Here is a 15,469-nt window from a genome sequence, read left to right as displayed (position 1 = left end):
TTAATCAGAAAGTCGGAATAAAGCAACGGCAAGTTATATAAGGTCAATTGCGATAAAATTAATAAGACGAGTTGATAACGTTACTTGAAAATAGCTGTATGCAATAGAACGTTGCATCGAACACATAAGTTGCCTTTCTTTGATATTCATCTATTCAAAGGTAAGTGTCATTTTGACAGCTTACTAACATATTCATATGCAAATTATAAAATACGTGATTGAAATAACATCACTGTGTCATTTTTTTAAATGTTACTTTTATTCAATATCAATTATAACATTTAATGTCCAGTTTCATAATCGGTTTACCTACATATAATTATCATTGTGTTTTCACTCAAAAAGTGATGTAACTTTTTTATAATCTTTCATAAATTATTTGGTTACAGATTATGCATCCAACTTTCTCCAATATGTATCTATTACAAAGAAATATTTCATATTATACTGCTTTCTTAAGTCGATCAATGCATCTTTTAAGAGATCAAGCATATGTAAATGGAAAATGGATAGGAGGAAGAAAAAATGAAACATTTCCTATTTATAATCCAGCTGATCAATCTGTTATTAACAATGTGCCTGACATGGATGTTGAAGATACAAAATTAGCAATTAATGCAGCATCTCAAGCTTTCAAATCATTTAATGAGACAACAGCAAAGGAACGAAGTGATTTACTTAGAAATTGGTATAATTTAATGGTAGAACATTCAGAAGACTTAGCAAAAATCTTAACTAAAGAAAATGGAAAATCTATCACAGAATCCAAAGCTGAGATCAAGTATGGAAATTCATTTGTTGAGTGGTTTTCAGAAGAAGCTAGACGAATTGATGGAGAAATACTGCAAACACCAATTGCTAACAGAAAGCTTTTTCTATACAAAGAGCCAATAGGTGTTGCTGCTTTAATTACACCATGGAATTTTCCACATGCTATGATTACACGTAAAGCAGCTGCTGCTCTTGCTGTTGGATGTACTTGCGTAATTAAACCATCAGAAGAAACACCTCTTACTGCTTTAGCATTAGCAGATCTTGCAGAAAAAGCAGGTTTTCCTCAGGGAACAATAAATGTAATTACAACAGGTTTAAAAAATTCTCCTGCTGTTGGTAAAGAATTATGTGAAAATTTTGATGTAAAAGTTTTATCATTCACTGGTTCAACGAATGTGGGGAAAATTTTGTACAAAAACAGTGCTTCAACTGTAAAACGGCTTAGTCTTGAATTAGGGGGTAATGCATCATTTATTGTTTTTGATTCTGCAGACTTAGATATAGCTGTACATGGTGCTATGGCAAGTAAGTTTCGTAATTCTGGTCAGACATGTGTTTCTGCAAATAGGTTCTTTGTACACAGTAGTAAATTTGACCAATTCATAGAAATGTTTTTATCAAGAATTAAAAGTGAAATTAAAATGGGTGATGGTAGTAAGAAAGGTGTCACACATGGGCCTCTCATTAAAGAAAGTCAGTTAAGTATGATACATGCATTAGTTACTGATGCCGTAGAAAAAGGAGCAAAAGTGCATTGTGGTGGTACACCATTACCTGAGTTAGGACCGCTATTTTATGCTCCCACACTTATGACAGATGTTACTAAAGACATGCAAATTTACAGCAAGGAAATTTTTGGCCCAGTAGCTGTTATTCATAAATTTGAAACCGAAAATGAAGTTATACAATCCTCTAATGATACATCTGTTGGATTAGCTGGATATTTTTATTCCCGAGATATATCACAAATATTTAGGGTAGCAAAACAATTAGAAGTTGGAATGATTGGTGTGAATGAAGGGATAATTTCTACTGCAGAAGCTGCTTTCGGAGGAGTAAAAGAATCAGGTCTAGGAAGAGAGGGTTCTAGACATGGTGTTGATGATTTCCTTCAGATAAAGTATTTATGTCTTGGAAATATTAAGTATCATTGAATTTTATTAAGTGATTTATTTAAATTATCTAGTATAATAATATTAAGAGGGTATTAGATCCTAAAAAGTATCGAAGTTAAAAAATGCTCAGTTAGTAATATATTCTCATAATCAATACAATAAGTTGAAACTTTACACATCTTTTGTGTAAGACAATAGTTTAGGATAATTAAACAGTAAAATATTGATATAATATGTACTATTTATCAAATTGAATGTCTTCCAATAGTTTATAAGTTATAAGAATATTACAAATAATATATATAGATAATGAAATATATTGTACATTTAGTGCATTTTGATATGTATATATATATTTGTTCATAATTTATTAATTTTTGTGCCATACGGAGTAATGAATTTATTTTTATGTATAACTAATATATAAATGAAGTTTTTATTTTACTTAATAAAAATATGAAAAATATAAATCGACTGAAAATATTGTCTTCCAAAATGTCTTTCTATAATAATAATATAATATTTATGTAAAAGAATAGGACATTATAAACATATACAGTCGTATTTTTGAAATAAAGTTATATTCACAGTATGTAATAGTAAATACACATACGGCAAAACGTTAGATATTTGTAATCAATAAAGATACAATAACCAGAATAAAACTGTAATGAGAATGTCAGCAGTTTTTAAGTCCATGTTTTTGAATATACCTTTCTCTAGCTTCCCTTAGCATTTTAATTTTTCTTTCCTGGAAGGAAGAAGATCCTACATTACTGTTGTCTTTAACTGTACTTTTTTGTAATTGATCTAGTGATGCTGTTCGTGTAACTGTTTGAGATGAATCTGGAGTATAAGTAACTATGCCATCCAATATATTGGCAATTGTAATATCAACATTGCGTGTTTTTACTGAAATAAAGATTAATGAATTAGAATTAATGTTAAAGATTAAAAGTAATAATAATTATTTGTTTACGTACAAAGATCTCTGAGAATCACATTATGGGGGACTAATGGAAGCACTTCACTGACTTGTCGGACCATCCTCTGTATTTCAATGCTATGTATAACTTGTGAAGTTGGAGAATTTCTATTGAACCTCCTACTTTGTGCCTTCTCCATAATATAGCGTTTTTCAAATTCTTTTTTATCTAACACAGTATGAGAACTTGTTTGAAGTCCAAGATTACTTGCTATGTCTTTTTCTACTTCCCGTACTAGTACTTCACAATCTGGATTTTGCTTGATTTTCAGGTACTTAAATATGAAAACTGTATAAGGAACAAACATGAACCAAAAAATATCTATCCATCGTCTAGATGCCAATGAGGTAAGATGAATGGATATAAATTCTGGCCTCCATGCTTTAATTGCAACTGGTTGAACAGATGCTTCTATGGTAAATGGCCAAGAATTGAACTTTAACAAGGCTACACGACTATTGGTTATACCAAATTCAGGTTGTATCGCAATATTGCTATCTGTTGTAGAAAGAAACTGTTTCATATTGGCAATTAGTGCTTCTTTGCTATTCATATCCATTACTTGTAAACCTAGTGCATTGCCCATGGAGGTAGGTAGTTCCCACATAGTAGGACTTAATGCTTGTGTAGCTTTATATAAAGCAAAATGATCCAAGACGGAGACATTATTACTAATTACAATTCTTGCCTGTTTGTCTCTAACTTCACCCTCATTGATCTTTACCATTATACCAAAAACAAAACTAAATCCATGATGCAAAAATGTCCGAAGAGTATTATAATCAGGTAATAGTATTGCAATAAGCCAAAGTTGTAGAGCAATTAATAATCGTAGTGATACAAGTAAAAGACCAACTGGAGTATATAAAAATATAAGTGCAAGACGCCAACCACTGGGAAACCTAAATAATATATTTAATTTTAACATATTATAATAATATTGAAATTAATTATTAATAGTAATAATATTTAAATTAACAAATATGTATATTTAAAATATAAAAATATTCTAATTGATAAATTATTATTTCTACATTATAATTACCATTAATTATTAATAGTAACATTTATAAATAAAAATTGAATGGCTTTTTATATCTGTTATTGTGAAATAAGTAATCATGTGAAACAAAAATATATTTTTAACTGTTCTTATGCAATATATGCTGTTATACATAAAAGGTTTTCTACATATTTCAGAAGCTAACATAAAAAGAATATTATGTTTTTGTATTAATAATAATATTGTATATAGAAATTATATTCTTCATATTTCAGTTATAAAATATTATTTAAATAATATTTCACATATTTATAAAGTATCCATATGTTAATAACAAAAAATTAATTATTTCAGAATCCCAAACATATATTAATATTAATTATTAATATTAAAAGTTAAATTATATTTGCCATTAAAAAGAATTATGAAAATTAAGTGCAAAAGGTTATTTAAAACCATTGTTTACAACTGATAATATTACCTGCTTTTATCAAATAAGTCCTGAATATCAATTTGTGACATTTCTTACAATAAACATCTGTTATGTTAAAAATTCACAGTTGACAATTGTATTTCACTGAAATAATCACAATCTTTTACTGAAACTTAACAATGACGTGACTGATATTTGACCTTTTTTAACCTACTTTTCAATAGTTTTTCAATTAATACGAATTTTCGTTTTCGTCAGTTTCTGCAATCAGCTGTTTTGATACAAACGTTCTAGGGATTTTCGCTCTAAGATTGGGTACGATGTTCAACTATAAAGTCATGTCATCTTTAGTTATGACCTGATACACTGTATGTATACATATATACATATAGATAATATTTTCATCGCATTTTTATATGACCTTTGTCGCTTTATAATGTTACTAGATCTAACTACCTAAAACAAATTTTAATTGCGCTTTGAATAGCATTATTATAAGCTATTTAAAAGTAATAAATATTCAATCACGACTGAAATGGTTTTGAACCATCAACAGTTATGATTAAATATTAATTATAATTTTTCTTATTTTATTTATTTATAATTTTATTCTTTTATTCTATTTATTATTGTACATTCTCTTTCTAATATTAGATTATTATGTTTATTAACATCAAAAATATTTGAGCTTTAAAGTTATATGTATATATGTTTTTATGTTTTATATTATAGGTATAAAACGATAAGCAAAGAAGTAAGGTGTATGTTAATAATATAATATTACGTTAATAAAAATGAAAAAGTTACTGTACGTATATTATTAATTTAACAATGGGAAATGATAATGCAATCACGTGATTTCATACTGTCGCAGTGGTAAGGATCAGTAACCAGGCACGGAACAGTTTTCTTTATAGCTTCTTGTATCATCAAAAAGCTAGAATATTTTTCTTCTAACTAGAATATTACACACGTACAATTTAGAATATTAGTTTATCGTATATATAAATTAAAGAAAAAATATATAGTTTCTGTTCCTTGTAGTATCGAACGTGTATGTATTTGTCAATTTCAAGCCAGTGTTAAGTTTGGAACACAGCATCACATTATAATTACGTTAAATATTTATCAATGGTATTATACCATTTATACCTACGTGTGTCACTGTTTGGTGTGAAAATTAAATCTACTCTTTTATAATCTCTTGTAATACATCGAATTCAACCAAAAAGAATTACGAATATAATAATTGAAGGCATTTCTTCAAACTACGAATAATCTGTTTGCTAAAAATATATAAATGTGGAATTTATTTGTCTTTGTGACAGAGTAAAGTTGATAAGGTAATTGTCACCTATCTACAGAAACTCCTATAATGTAAGAACTATGCCAAAAGGAACAGATTTTATATGTGGGTGTTATTCCATCGCAACATCGATATATTTGAGAATATTAATGATGTGTATATATAACACTATTAAAATGTAATGAAAAAATATGCATAAATACAAATCTATAGATATTGGATATGAGAACTTGATTTCTTATTGGTTTCTCCTGATTGGAAAAACATTTAATATATCGATAAGGTTAGGAAACGGGCGTCAATCATGAAGAATCCTGTATCTAATCATTTAAATGGAAATAATCATCATTCATCACAAAATGTACCTCCATGTATTGTGTCTCGTTATGGAAATATGTCTAACAATTATCAAGTATTAAAAGTTGCCGGACGAGATTCTAACTGCTACATTGCAAATAATATTGTTCGAAAAATTGGCAAACAACAATTGGTGTCATTGAATGGAAGTTCTATATCCTGTAATAGTGTGAATATCAATGAAGCTTTGGCATGCGATGTAGCTTCTGTGCCTGCTGTAAAAACTAAGGCATTATGTGTCCATATTCGAGAAAATAAATGGTACGATGCTGGTAATGTAGTTTCTGTAGGAGTTGCTGGAACTAGCTTAAACCATGCATTGGAAAGTATGTCTTTAGCTTATAATCCCACTACAAAACAAATATATTCTTTAGAGGAATCGAATGAATCACAGTTGGATACTAAATCTCAATATCTAGATTCTCCTTGCGATTATAAGGAAGAATCTTTAAATGACAATTTCAAGGTTGATGAAGATAAATATACAAGACTGGAAAATGGTAGTGCAAACAGTAGTCCTAGAAACAGTCTGCCACGTTCTTGTAGCAGTACAGTGTCTTCTCTTAGTGAAGTCTCTCCTTCTGGAAGTTTCCTGGGTTCTGATGATCAACAAGTTACAGAACGGACTGAGAAGTCTAAGCGTTGGGGACTAAATACTCTTTTTTCAAAGAATGTATTTTCATGGAAAAATAAAGATTCACAACAATCTACACCTACAGGTAGTCCATCAAGAAATATAGATAAGGTAGGGGGAAGTTTAGCTTTAATACAACAGCCAAGACCAGCTAATCTACCAGCTAAAAATGCAGTTGAAGAAGAACGCCATCGCAAACAGTACAGTGCTATTCTAGAAGCAGCAAGAAAACGGGAATTAAGAGAAGAAAAAGAACGTAAACATCAAAGAGAATTGCAACTTAAAGAAGAAGAGAGATTAGCAGAGGATTCTCATACTTGGAATGTACACATTCTTCCTAAATTTGAAAGTGTTAAAAATACAAAAAAGGTACGTGAATTATGGTGGCGTGGTCTTCCACCTAGTGTTCGTGGCAAAGTGTGGAAACTAGCAATTCCAAATAATTTAAATATAACAACACATCTTTACAATATATGTTTGGACAGAGCAATATCAAGTCCTATAAGTGAAACATTAGCTGCAATCAAATTAGATGTATCTCGTACTTTTCCTACTTTATGTGTCTTTCAAGAAGGTGGACCATTATCTAATAGTCTTCAAGGTATTTTAGCAGCCTATGCAGTTTATAGGCCTGATGTAGGTTACGTACAAGGTATGAGTTTTGTGGGTGCAGTGTTATCATTGAACATGGAACCTCCAGATGCCTTTACCTGCTTTGCTAATTTATTAAATCATCCCTGTCACAGATCTGCTTTTACATTAAACCAGAAACAGATGGATATTTATTACAAGGTATATTCTAGCGCACTTGCACATAAGCTACCAAAAATTTTTTCCCATTTTACAGTAGCTGGTCTTAGCCCAGATTTATATTTGTTAGATTGGTTATATACTATATATGCTAAGGCAATGCCTCTGGATGTTGCATGTAGGGTCTGGGATGTTTTTCTTAGAGATGGGGATGAGTTCCTTTTTAGAACAGCACTTGGTGTGTTGCACTTGTATCAAGAAGAACTATTAAAGATGGACTTTGTACATGGAGCACAGTTTCTTACTAGGTTGCCAGAAACTTTACAAGCAGAGGCTTTATTTAACAGTATTAGTCAAATGTCTACTACTGTTGGAACAACAACGTTCCAACAAATGTTAGTTCAATTTTCTTCATTGTAATTTTGTGAATTATGATGAAGGATATAGAAAGGTAGCCATATTTAAAAAACAAAAAGAACGAATCTCAAATACTATTTTTGTTATTGTGATTAGTAAAAGATATTTTCTATGCTAAAAATTTAAATATTATTTATATAAATTTAAAAAAGTACATATATAAAAGTTTGCATAAATTTCACATAATTTTAAAACATAATTATTCTGTTTTTCTAAATGAGCATTAGAAATTTCCCAAAAAGTTTTATTTAGAATAAATATTATTGTGATTCAATTTGTTTCCATAATTAATATACAAAGAAGATGATCTTGTATTAAATTTTACTATATGAATTACAATACTGAAAGATATGATGTACTATTTCATACATTTAAAACATAAAGAAAGCAAGAGCTTCCCAGAAAATTGTAAACATATTTTAATAAGTTAATTGTGTAATAAACAAGGTATGTAAATGTATTCTGCTATTAAATGAAAAAAGGCGAAATGTGCTATATTGAAGGATAAAATTGGACATAAATTTGATAAATATATATATATATTTTATATTTCCAAATAAAAAATTAAGATATATATCATTTCTAAGATACTTTTATGGAACTTTAAAAGAACAAAATTATTAATGTCTGAGCTTAACTCACTTTTTATATTTGCAATATTTCATTGAAAAACAAAATTCATATATTTCTTATTTTTGTTGTATAATTACAATGCGAAAATATTTTCACAATTTCATTATTACATATTTTACAAATAGTGATACATACATGAAAGTATGCTATGATATATTATATTGCACTATAATTTCATTACTTTAAAGTATCTATCATAGATACTAGATCTCAACTGCAACGTACATCTTAAAAAATACTCTGATATACATTTAAGTATACTTATTGCAATCAGGCAGAATATTACATACTCTCGTATTATTATAAATAAGCAGAATATTAATTGAAAATGTCTGAATACTTATATTAATAGTAAATGCATTAATAAATATAACATAAATAATAAAATTATGTGCCACATAATACATATATATGTATATCAAAAAAAAAAATACAGTTAATTTCAATCGATCTTGGATTTAAAAGCTGACTGGTGCAAATACAACTGTTGAAAGGCAAATAAATAATTAAGCTATTTTTTTCGGATACATGATTTAATGTACAACATTATATCAATACATCTTCTAAGCTTTATGATACTCAATATATGTAAGACAATTGTCCATCAAATGTGAATTAAGAGATAAAATTTCATTATACTTTCATAATATGTAATAGCAAATAAATTTTGGCAAAATCTGTATGATGGATTAAGCAATCTCTAAAAGTAAATAATATCAAGAATAAAATTATATCAAGATTTTTGTCTATTTAAAAAGTAATATTTCAAGAATTAATTATAAAACTCAATAATATCTATTTACAATAATTTTATTCATAAAATCCTTTTTTGTTTTGTTTATTGTTGTAATAGATTACATTTTATTTATTCATATATGTAGAAATTAATGATGCAAAGTGTAAGCAATGTCTTTAGTTTTATTATATGCACAAGAAGACAGTAAATAGAAAGTTGCAATATTAGTATCAATTTAAATAATTCGAACATTCATTTATTATTAATTAATATATATTTTATTTGCTATAGTCTTATATAATACAAGATCTTGTCCTTTAAGTGGCCTTTATAATAAGAGGAATATATTCAAATTAAGAGTTTATAATTTTTCTAATTATTAAGCTTTATTATATATAAAAGTTTCAAAAACATATTTTTTTACAACTTAGCTATTGTAAGCTTATTGTATGTGCTTGTTGTATAATGTTTCGTTTTCGTCTTCGTGTTATACTTTCCGTTTGAATCGTTTAAAGTAATAATATACTGAAAATAGAACGCAGAATATGATATAGCTAATGTCAGTGTTAACTGAATTATTCCATTTCATTATATAAACATTTCCAAATACAAGCACATTGCAATAACTTTGCTTATAGCATGGCTTAATGCTTTAGATAGAATTTGAACGTTATACAAACTAGTTATCTGAAAATATATAATAACATCTAAATAAATATCTTGCGAAATATATGGCAACTAGTGATAACATAAAATATTATAAAATTATATTGTCTGAATAGATTTGGGCTTCTTTTTTTTGTCTTTTTTGCAAAAGAAAATCCCAATGAACAACTCGGAATATGAAGAATAGTGGAAAATTAAATGTAAACTCGGAATCTCTTAAAAACCCGTGATATTCTAATTTTTAATTGACAATACTCTTATTCCATCCACTATTCAGATTGATTGATTACTCAACGGTTTAGCGTTCGCTAATATACATTTACATTACTAAATACAATTGTAAATATAAGCATAAGATGCAGAATAAAATAGTATGAAACTATACGAAAATGAGCATAATTATATTACGATAATTTGCTTTTTATATGTGTATGTAGAGGAACGCGCTCGCACATTTACGTGTAATCGATAAATTCTATTAACGAAGTATATCGATTAAAAAATAATGTTATTAACATACGTACGACATTATGCTAAATGATTATTAGTTTTAATTTCCCAAGAATTATAGTTTAAGGGTCGTTTTACTCAAATTTCTGTTTGTCAAATACTTTGAATTGTTAAATCAGTAATAAATTTATGATATATCGAATATACACATATATAAAATATGTTCGTACTAATGTATTCTTCGTAATCTTTCACGATCTTCTCTCTCTTTCATAAATTAACATACGTATATAATATAACAAACAAGTGCGTGTTTCTATTTCTAAACATATAATGACAACGTGCCAACCGTTTAATGGTTGTACTACTAGAGAACAAATAAATTATCCTCCGTATACATGTCTTACTATCATGTCTTCTATTCTTTTTTCAATTATCACAATAGTTTTAGGTGGTTATCGAAATACATACATTATATTTTCTTTAGGGAATTATATTACCTTACGCCTTCTTAATTACACGTCCTATAATCAGATTATAATTACAGAACCAATTAATTAAATTAGCTTAAATATAGAAAACGGATGTGTGTGTATCGTATGTAAATGTGTTGTAAGCTTGTATGAAATATGTTGAGATACATGTAGGCGTATCTACAAATGTTGTGTAAATATTAAACTTTTATGAAAAATCATATCTTGAATATTTCACATATTATATTTATCTTATTAACGTCAAAGGTAAAAAAAAACACTAACTTGTTAAGTATCATTTTAAGTATATGTAACTTTCCTGTAATTTATCAGTATTAAAAAGAAAATGTTTCAACGAAACAAATGATCATTTTGTGGAATATTTACAGAAGAAATCTCATATATCTGATATTATAATTAAATTTGATGAGTAGACAGATGTTGATATATTGGGAATGAACATATGTGACTATATCTATATTGAAGAGTATCGTTGTCGTTATACCTACACGTATCTTATGCCCTTAATTTCGTTGTTTAACAGAGATTAAGATTAAAATACCTAACAAATGATAAATAATAAAAAAACCAGAATTTTCTGAATGCGAAATTGGATATGAATGAACGAACAGTTACGTATGATCTATATGCGACACTTCTGTGTTCCTTGTCGTTAGTGCCTCTTGATAGAGGAACTCATTGTATATTTTTTACGCGTTTTATCGTGTACATTTACCTTAAGTGCGATATCCTAATATATATTTTGTAAAAAATCGAACTCAGTATTTATTTTGTGAAATGTGCACATCAATAATGATGTAAAACTTGTAGCTAGGGTGTCAGTGTGTTAAGCGACTGTCACGAAATTTTTACACAGACAACTGAATCCCTTCTGCAGGGGCTTAAAAGCTGTCGAAGGTGAACAAATTTCAAGTACATATTTAAAAAAATTTCGTAAATAATTTTACTTGAAATTTTCATACTCATGTCTCTTTGAATATATTTAGTACTAATAATATGAAAAATATTTTGTATATAAGGGCGTGCTTGCTTCGAAATTTAAAGGTGAGAGATAAGAAAAACTCGATTCTATTTATTGCAATGGTGTAACAACAGTTTTTATATCGTGTAATGGACGACAGTGAAATTATATAAATGTACGTGTATGTTATACTCTAAATGATGCCAGCGACATATCTCAATGGATCATTTTTGTTCGCATACGAATAAATTACACTTTAAAATATTACCTGTATATATATTTTTTCAGATTTCAACCTACATAAACGAGAAACATTTTAATTAATATGTTTTTGAAGTATTTCTTTTTCAATTCCTCAAATTTATATTATAAATTTAGTAATTTTGGAAATATACTACGATACAAACGTAGAAAGGGGAAGAAGATTATAATATCGTAAGTTATAGATTTTGCTAATTTTACTCTTTACTACTTATTAAATACATTGTATGTCGCCAAAATTTGAAAGAAATATACGGGATGTAAAGATTCAGCATTTCTGCAATAGATGGCAGCACCTTCAACTATGATCAAGGAATCGGTCGCAGTTGTACGCGTATATTCGCTTGTGTAAGACTTCATTTTATGTAATTATCTTAATTTTCATGTTAATAAGGAATAGTTTATCAGAAAGTAACATCTACTTTTTTCTTTACATGTAAGTAAATCAGAACTAACGTCTAGGCTATTTATTATTTACAGCATCGTTTAAAAGTTTACATGCTATAGCGTGTAATTTCGAATTCATTTTACCGTTATTTACGAATATAAATTGTAACATATATTTGTAACAAGCTATAATCAATAGTATCTTCATTAAGAAAGCATAGTCGACATTGTTTTTCAGAAATAATTCATTTTTGACAGACAAATTTGCAGAAAAAGGTGCAATAAGCTTTGTACACAATATTGCCCGTAATCTAAACAAAAGACAAAAGTTTTCAACCTTCACGTCGCTTCGATGGAGAATGTTGCACGTAAGTCAAACACAAACACATACTTCTACGTACATATTTACTCCAATTTATCGTAGCAGTATAGATATTCGATATAACATTGTTCGTCGGCGCGGCGGCATGTCGTAAGATACGTATTCCCAATTATCTCTCATCGGGAGAGCAATTCATCAATTATTCTCCCCGTGACGAATATGCATAAAGTATCTTGTCAGCGATGATTACAAACACGCGGTATGTATATATTACTCGAGCTTGAACCGCACGATGATTTAGCATATCCCTATACGAGTTTTGCCCCTGCAAAACAATGTTAGCTTCAAGTCATGGGGATTTCAGACTCTACAGTTAGGAACGAAGTCAATAAATTAGGGGAGATAATCCCATCCAGAATGAAGTATGATTTAACATAAAGTAGGCTAGAAGCCTACATCACTAGTGACGTGAGCATTTAGGCAGTGAACGTTAAACGGATTGGACCTGTGCAAACTCTTTCCCTAACCTCTCTTATTTTATTTTGAAGCATAAAAAATGGCGAATGTTTTCGAAATTAACATGTTTGAGTTTCAAACTAGGTCGAATGGAGATCAAATGATAGCTTGTATCGTTAAGCATTTGAGTATGGACGTGTGGATCTATTTAATGATTTTCGTATTAATTGATAATTATGGAATTTGGAGATTTTTTCCAATTTTTGTCTGTTTGATCGTAATCTTTTTTTTCTTAGAGCTTTATTTTAGCATTAATACAAAAAGTTAATCGAGAGAGTACGAGAAATTAATATATTTTTTATTATTTTATTAAGAAGGCGTTAAATTTTTAAATTTTTTATCATTTCGCAAAAATAGATAAAATAAGAGTCAAATAATCAAGATTGGAAGAAGTTATTAGACATACTGCATAATTATCAATGAATTACACTACTTATTACTTAATCACACTAGTCATTTACGTTTATTGAACAAATTTCTACTGTAGTAATAATAACTATAGTAATTTGTTGTTGTATAACTGTAGTAATAGTAACTATTTACTACTTAATCGCACCAGTCATTTACGTTTATTGAACAAATTTCTACTGTAGTAATAATTTGATTATAAATTTCAACATTGAATATACCAGACGATAGATGCGATATTTCTTTCGCGGTGGTTCGATTCAAAGTAGAGCGCTTATTCTTACGTTTTTATTGAGCCATGAAAACACATTCTTACATTTATCGATGCTCCATGCTTAGAGTCTCAGCGTTTCCACATCTTTTTTTCTCCCGGCCGATGCCGAAGAGAGACGAGTATAAACTGTTTTCCTACGCACGACTATAAAGCGGTGCCATGCTTTAAGCAAATATCCGGCTGCTTACTTGGATATTCGTGGCTGGTTCGGTACAGAGGAGGAATAGCCAGGCCAAAAATGTGTTTGTTGCTGCTAAGAACGAAGACGAATAGGCACGAGTTGAACCATAGAGGCATAAACCAATCAGTCTAATAGAATCTCCCCTGTTGCCTATCGAATGATTCATAGGACGTCGCATGGGAAGCGAATTTATTAATAAGAGGCAGTCAGCCATGCCACCAGACCGGCTCCGAACTGATTCGTCATTATTACATGGGCTCTGACCCAGCGATCTTAACATCCACCGCTAATTGGTCGCCGTGAACGCGTTTCAGCTGCTGATTTATTGTACCAATAAATAGTTACGTTCTTCTTTCGTTCCTCATCTCTGTTCTTCTTCCATAGGCGTGTGAGATGAACTGTTAACAACTGTTGGATGAAGATTTAACGAAACATAAGGAAGAACTCTAGAATGCTGTTTCGCGAAAGAAGTGTATTTTAGTATAACGATGGTTGGTTAGCTGTATACATGCGATTACGTTGTTTTGCAAACAAGGGACAAACGATTTGTCATGCATTATACGTCCTCGCGGCGTTTTATATGGCTAGACGGATAGATTAAAACACTCAATGTTATTTTGCTCTCCGACTGTTATAGATGATCGTCAATTTTCGAGTTGATACCAAATATGTATACAATTATCTGCGCTATGAATTATCTCGTCGAATATCCGAATAGAACGTGCGTTAATTATGTACTTGTTGTTCTGAGAAGAAGATTTGAGTAAATTGAAATCATTTAGCGATTTGTTGAATTAAATAGGATAAATAATATGTATGGAAATGTATCTATATTTTTCGAATTTTATTTTATTTAGTTATAACGTTACCAGTGTATTTTATTATTGTATTATTCTATTGATATACAGATATTTTCAGTGTCTGTTGGAATTATTGGTTTCTAGTTTTCAAATCAAAGCAAGAAACTGTGATCGATTATAATTCTGTTTCTTATGACTAAACCGCAGATGTTTATGTATTTTTGGGAACTTTAAGATTTCAAAAATCTACAGAATGCATATAATGCGCAAAAATATATAAAATATTTAGAGTAAAGTTCTTATATCTATTATTATTGATATTGATATTGTTATTCAATTTTATACAATATAAGATGAGATATTCTTGGAATACTCGTTACGACTGAATGTTTTTTCAATTCAATCAATATTCTGGGTGTCGGCAAAGATAGTCTTTTTAATTTCTGCCACAATATACGTTGGCTTAGATGTTCCATATTATATTAAATACAGTGTAACGATATATTTACACAGTTATATCATATGTGGTTAAAGTATAGAACCATACCAAATACTATACAGTAGGATATCACCTACGTATACAATAACAAATACAATTTAATCTA

At 29.1% G+C, this 15,469-nt stretch overlaps 3 protein-coding genes and 1 long non-coding RNA gene across 4 annotated transcripts in view; 3 read left to right on the top strand and 1 right to left on the bottom strand.

The window, feature by feature from the left end:
• The first annotated feature begins 4 nt into the window (after positions 1 to 4).
• On the top strand, positions 5 to 2,571 carry LOC117230218 (succinate-semialdehyde dehydrogenase [NADP(+)] GabD). The gene is made up of 2 exons (XM_033487382.1): positions 5 to 160; positions 390 to 2,571. The coding sequence occupies exon 2, from the start codon at positions 393 to 395 to the stop codon at positions 1,926 to 1,928; it is 1,536 nt and encodes a 511-aa protein (XP_033343273.1). The 5' UTR covers positions 5 to 160; positions 390 to 392; the 3' UTR covers positions 1,929 to 2,571.
• On the bottom strand, positions 2,452 to 4,620 carry LOC117230219 (ancient ubiquitous protein 1-like). Its single transcript, XM_033487383.1, has 3 exons — positions 4,360 to 4,620; positions 2,873 to 3,777; positions 2,452 to 2,801 (listed from the first exon to the last, which is right to left on the bottom strand). The coding sequence occupies exons 1-3, from the start codon at positions 4,398 to 4,400 to the stop codon at positions 2,569 to 2,571; spliced, it is 1,179 nt and encodes a 392-aa protein (XP_033343274.1). The 5' UTR covers positions 4,401 to 4,620; the 3' UTR covers positions 2,452 to 2,568.
• A 452-nt stretch (positions 4,621 to 5,072) lies between these two features.
• On the top strand, positions 5,073 to 11,982 carry LOC117230216 (TBC1 domain family member 14-like). The gene has a single exon (XM_033487380.1). It carries the CDS (start codon positions 5,922 to 5,924, stop codon positions 7,776 to 7,778), a length of 1,857 nt encoding a protein of 618 aa, XP_033343271.1. The 5' UTR covers positions 5,073 to 5,921; the 3' UTR covers positions 7,779 to 11,982.
• A 240-nt stretch (positions 11,983 to 12,222) lies between these two features.
• Positions 12,223 to 15,469, top strand: part of LOC117243640 — a 172,008-nt gene continuing 168,761 nt past the window's right edge. The window contains exon 1 of the long non-coding RNA XR_004495485.1: positions 12,223 to 12,412. This is a non-coding gene — a long non-coding RNA (uncharacterized LOC117243640). The remainder of the gene's footprint in view (positions 12,413 to 15,469) is intronic.

The sequence above is a fragment of the Bombus vosnesenskii genome, unplaced genomic scaffold (genome assembly GCF_011952255.1).
Source record: "Bombus vosnesenskii isolate JDL3184/JDL3185 unplaced genomic scaffold, Bvos_JDL3184-5_v1.1 scf7180000013266, whole genome shotgun sequence".
Classification (NCBI taxonomy): Eukaryota; Metazoa; Arthropoda; class Insecta; order Hymenoptera; family Apidae; genus Bombus; species Bombus vosnesenskii.
This window is presented reverse-complemented; position numbering and strand designations above follow the sequence as displayed.

What these genes read in the sequence shown, in the direction of transcription:
- LOC117230218 (XM_033487382.1), top strand. Translation starts at nt 393, where the DNA reads ATGCATCCAACTTTCTCCAATATGTATCTATTACAAAGAAATATTTCA.
- LOC117230219 (XM_033487383.1), bottom strand. Translation starts at nt 4,400, where the DNA reads ATGTCACAAATTGATATTCAGGACTTATTTGATAAAAGCAG. An exon ending in GACTTATTTGATAAAAGCAG is followed by an intron (nt 3,778 to 4,359) that starts GTAATATTATCA and finishes TATATTATTTAG; the next exon opens with GTTTCCCAGTGGTTGGCGTC. An exon ending in TGTGATTCTCAGAGATCTTT is followed by an intron (nt 2,802 to 2,872) that starts GTACGTAAACAA and finishes TCTTTATTTCAG; the next exon opens with TAAAAACACGCAATGTTGAT.
- LOC117230216 (XM_033487380.1), top strand. Translation starts at nt 5,922, where the DNA reads ATGAAGAATCCTGTATCTAATCATTTAAATGGAAATAATCATCATTCA.